The sequence below is a fragment of the Helianthus annuus genome, chromosome 9, assembly GCF_002127325.2.
Source record: "Helianthus annuus cultivar XRQ/B chromosome 9, HanXRQr2.0-SUNRISE, whole genome shotgun sequence".
In the NCBI taxonomy this organism is placed as follows: Eukaryota; Viridiplantae; Streptophyta; class Magnoliopsida; order Asterales; family Asteraceae; genus Helianthus; species Helianthus annuus.
The window spans coordinates 114280532-114285478 of NC_035441.2; the positions used below are offsets into that span (position 1 = coordinate 114280532).

At 38.0% G+C, this 4947-nt stretch overlaps 1 protein-coding gene across 1 annotated transcript; it reads right to left on the bottom strand.

The window, feature by feature from the left end:
* Positions 1-201: 201 nt before the first annotated feature.
* LOC110878233 (receptor protein-tyrosine kinase CEPR1) lies at positions 202-4132 on the bottom strand. The gene is made up of 2 exons (XM_022126500.2): positions 1417-4132; positions 202-799 (listed from the first exon to the last, which is right to left on the bottom strand). The coding sequence occupies exons 1-2, from the start codon at positions 3884-3886 to the stop codon at positions 435-437; spliced, it is 2835 nt and encodes a 944-aa protein (XP_021982192.1). The 5' UTR covers positions 3887-4132; the 3' UTR covers positions 202-434.
* Between the last annotated feature and the right edge of the window lie 815 nt (positions 4133-4947).

Genomic DNA, 4947 nt, shown 5'->3' on the forward strand with positions numbered 1-4947 from the left:
ATACACTCTACTTTTTGGTGATTTTAATTCGTCCACTTGTGGGGTGTACATGACCTTTCAGATGAACGAACAAAATTATTTCTTTTGGTCATAGAGAAAAGCACTTAACTTATATAGAATATATATGTGACATTATCTCTTCATCATGCAGAATACACCAAGAAGTTTCAAGACTCAGTGATTGAATAATGAGAGCATATATACAAACGGACAAAAAAGAGCTTAACGCTAAGTTTTTCTTTTTAAAAGCCTTTTAGAGCGTTACAAACTATTTAATACAACTATAGTTATGGGACCAAATCTTGTAAGTTAATATCTACAATGAGTATTTCTCAATAGGTCTCAAAACGTAGTAAAACTATGCGATGTGATGTAGTACAACATTATTTTTAACTGTTGAAAAACTAAAGAAACTTATTGTCGTGATCATACACTTACTTTACCTGTTCTTTGGTCTTGTTTGGCGACTTGCAATGCTCGGATTTGCAAGGGTTTGCTTCGATTAGCAGCTGAACGATCTCATTCATGCTAGGGCGAAGGGTTGCCGTTTGGCATGTACAACGGATAGCTATCCGAAGAACTTTAATTATATCATTATTGTAATACCCCGAAAGTCTCTTGTCCAAAACCTCAAACGCTCCTTCTTTTGTCTCCACTTTGGTTGAAATCCAATATATGATGTTCTTGTTTTCTCCAAACTCAACCTCCACAGGCTTCTTTCCGGTTATCAGCTCCATCAGTACCACGCCAAAACTGTAGACGTCACACTTTGTTGTTGCCTTGCATGAATATGCGTACTCTATATTATAAACATCAGCATAAGTATAAGAAAAGAAATGTCCACTAAACTTAAATCATGCTTTGGGTTATTTTTATCTTTTGATAACTGAAAATTGCTAGGCAAAAGCCCTGTAAAACAGTTTTGAGGCAAAAATGCCTTGTAAATAATTTTAAACTATTATTGACACAATAATTGTCTAAAGAAAAGTCTTATTGTCATTCCAACCCCATTTGTAACAAAAATACTTATTTTGATCTGAAACCATTGTATCATCTTATCACAAGGAAAGTGTCATTTAGTAACATGTAAGTGACAAAGAGGAGTGTCGCTACATGTGGATTTTGGTGATCCTTTTTAACTTAAGCACTAAAATGACCTGTTATTTTTACTAACAAACTGTTCATACAAAGTTGGCAAAAGGTTTTAATTTTGGGACTTAACCCTTTAGTAAAAGAAACTCTATTTCACACTCTTTTGTGCCAATATTTGTCATTATCTTTGCACCTTTACCTACCCTTTTCTGTTGATAGAATACCTTTACTGACTGATTTGTAACTTTTGTGACTCCTTTGTCTGTGTCACCAAAACGACAAATTCATGTACTCCTGTAAAGTAAAGTTAGATTGCACTTGTACCTGGTGCTAAATAGCCATAGGAGCCTGCAACAATAGTGGTGGTGGAGTCTTTCCCTCTGGCCCTTAGAACTTTTGCTATTCCAAAATCTGCAACCTTTGGTTGAAAGTCTCTATCCAACAGGATATTAGTGGACTTGATGTCTCTATGAATGATGGGTGGCATCAAATCATGGTGCAGGTAGGCTAAACCTTGTGCTACACCAAGTGCAATCTGGTGTCTAGTTGGCCAATCCAAGAGACATTTACCTCTATGAAGTGCATCCCAAAGATTACCATTTGGCATGTATTCATAAACCAACAAATTGCAATCAAAACCAGAGAAGTAACAATACAACTTGACAATGTTTTTGTGCCTTATGTTCCCCAACGTCTCCACTTCTGTTTTCAACTCGCGGTTCATGATCTGCTGATCATCAGACGACTCGTCTTTCGCTTTCTGACTCCAAAGACGCTTAACCGCAACTACTTCTCCATTGCTGAGATCAATCTTGTAGACAGTTCCAGACCCTCCATGTCCCACAACATTCTTATCAATCATGGCTTCCACAATCTCATCCTGATCAAAACTTATTCTATGAAAGCTTTTTACATTGTATGAAAAATAAGAAGAGGACCATGGTTCATCATTCTTCATAACATCTCTTTCTTTAAGAAACCATCTCTTAAGAAACAAAACACCAACAAGGATAATAATCCCAAGGGACACTAGAATGACCCAAATGTAATCAACTTTCTTCTGATTGTATGTTTGTGAACAAATGGACAAGTTTTGATAAGACTGATTAGGATATTCAGAAACACAAAGCTTTGGGTTACCTAAAAAGCTTTCTAACTGTCCTCCTTTGATGAAGGAATCAGGTATTGGCCCTGAAAGTTGATTGTTTGAAAAGTTCATGGAGCTTGGCAGCAAATCACAAAGGGTTTTTGGGATAGAACCTGTCAACTGATTTCTTGACAGATCAAGAACATTTAGAGATGTTAGTGAAGAGAGTGAGTTGGGGATGTAACCCGTGAGTTGATTTCCTTGTAATAACAAAAGATTGAGTCGTTTTAGATCACCAATTTCTGAAGGTATTGGTCCAGAGAGTAGATTCTCACTGAGATCAATCTTTACAAGTTTGTGAGGGTGTGATATTTCAGAAGGGATAACTCCAGAGAGTTTGTTATTTTGTAAGAGCAATTCTGATAAGTTTCTAGCATTCCCAACTACTTTAGGTATCGAACCGGTGAACGAATTCTGACTCAGATCGAGAATCGACACAGCCGGGAGGCTGAGAACTCCTTCGGGGATCGTTCCAGACAGCCGGTTGGAACTAAGTCGAAAACGGATAAGGGAGACGCAGCTAGAATAAGACTCTGGGACGACACCAGAAAACATGTTGTCAAGCACTAGCAAGTAAAGCAACTTACCTCCATTGCATATCTCCGCTGGTAATTCTCCTGTAAGCTGATTTTCCGACAAGTCGATAAGCATAAGTGGTGATGATCTCCCTAGATGTCTTGGCACTTCACCGGTCAGATAGTTTCTGTAAAGAGATAACGTTGTCAACGTCTTTGAGTCCTCGAGGACACGCGGGATGTGTCCGGTGAGACTGTTGTTGTAAAACTGTACCACTCTGAGATGCGGTAACCGGCATATGACTTCAGGTATTCTTCCGGTTAACTGGTTGACGGATATATCGATATCCCTGAGATTGGTCAGGTTTCCGAGCTCTTCCGGAATCTCACCCACGAGTTGGTTGTAGTAAAGCTCAAGTTGTTTCAAGTTTTTCAGCAAACCAAGTTCTCTAGGAACCGGACCAACTAAATAGTTACCACATAATTCAAGATCAACAAGAGATGTCATGTTCCCAATTGATTTCGGGATTGGACCACTCACCATGCATGTACTCAAGATCAAGATCTTGAGTTTCGACAGCCGGAAAATATCATCCGGCAACCTCCAGAGATCAAACCCAGCGTTTTCATTGAAATTCATCACTTCAAGATTGGTGAGATTTATTAAAGACAAAGGAAACTTTCCTGAAAATGCACAATAAGCCATATCAAGCACCCGGAGAGACTTCATCGGCGAAAAATCTGGCAACTTTCCGGTGAGACTCGTATGAGTTGTGATCAATTCTTCGAGTAATGAACAGTTAGTGATGCTGTATGGTAACTCTCCATGAATATTGTTGTAACCAATATCTAGAGTTTTCAGATAAGGAAGGTAAGAACATATGTTTTCAGGAAATCGACCCGATAGACTCCGCCTCGAAATGTTGATCTTAACCACGTACCCTTTATCATCACAGGTTATACCTGCGTAATCACATACGTTTGTACCATCCCAGTCACCAAAAGTGTTGCCTGAAAAGGAACTCTTCAGAAGTGTGAAGAACTCAGTTTGATTGAGTGTGGTGGTTTCATAAGTGCTTAAAAAAGACAAGAGAATTGCAAAATAGAAGATGAAAAGATGGTGAAAACCCATTGGAAAAACGGTGTAAAAAGTAAAGGGAAAAATGAAAAACAGAAAAGAGTTGTTTAGTTGTAGATATGGTGTTGGTTGGTGATGCAGAAGAGAAGGTGATGATGAGAAGAGATATATAAATGGAATGATTGGTTAAATCATTGAACGAACGGATCGATACACTTGCTGCATGTTTGATTGCTAATGGTCCATAGGAGCAAGTTTGGCATAAAGCAGCCTTTATGTTATACCCTCCCACTATCTGTTGTACAGAATAACATCGAATGCAAAAGAGACTAACTTTTAATACAAATGCATCAGATGCTTACTACCACTAATTTGTTTCATACCCTATCTCGTCCTCACACGATATTCTTCATGATATGTATATTGATTTTTTCAAGACTTCCAGCATGCAAATCCCTATCAGTCCATCAATCAAGACTTTAAAGTATATATGCTACATAACATGACCTTAGCAACCCTAACCATTTAATTTTACATATATGTCTTATAAAAAGTGTGTTAACTTACATTCCATCCATCCATCCATGAGGCTTTTAACTTCGATCGCCTTTTTAAATCATTTTTCGTATGCCTTTTAGTTGGTAGGCCCTCTTTAACGCAAGACAGAGGGCTTTCACCAACGAAAGTATTTGTCAGAATTCACTACGTAAAAGTTGACCCCGGCCCTATCGATTGGTGTAAGATATCCTTTGTTGAGCCGCCGTTAATTACAGAGACATTGCATAGAACTTAGAAGTATTGTGTATAAGGTAATCTATATTTTGGATTTTAAATTTAAATGTAGTTTTCATAGAACTTAGAAGTATTGTGCTTGATGAGGATAAAAGTTTGTATATTTTTTCTTACTAATATCTTCCGACCCCAATGTACTAATGCGTGAAAATAATAAGTGCTAAGGGATAAAGGAGCTAGAACTCCCCTGGCCAAGTCCTTGTTTAACACATGCAGTCATTAATGACAAAACGAGATCCCAGATGCTTTTGTTTGGCTTAAAGTTGTTTGTTTCCGACATTCACTCAGCTCTTTCCATGGTGCTGTTTCAACAAAAGGGCTCT

Coding starts and splice junctions, on each gene's coding strand:
- LOC110878233 (XM_022126500.2), bottom strand. CDS start 3,886: ATGGGTTTTCACCATCTTTTCATCTTCTATTTTGCAATTCTCTTGTCT. Junction 800..1,416: donor CTATGGCTATTTAGCACCAG/GTACAAGTGCAA, acceptor TTTATAATATAG/AGTACGCATATTCATGCAAG.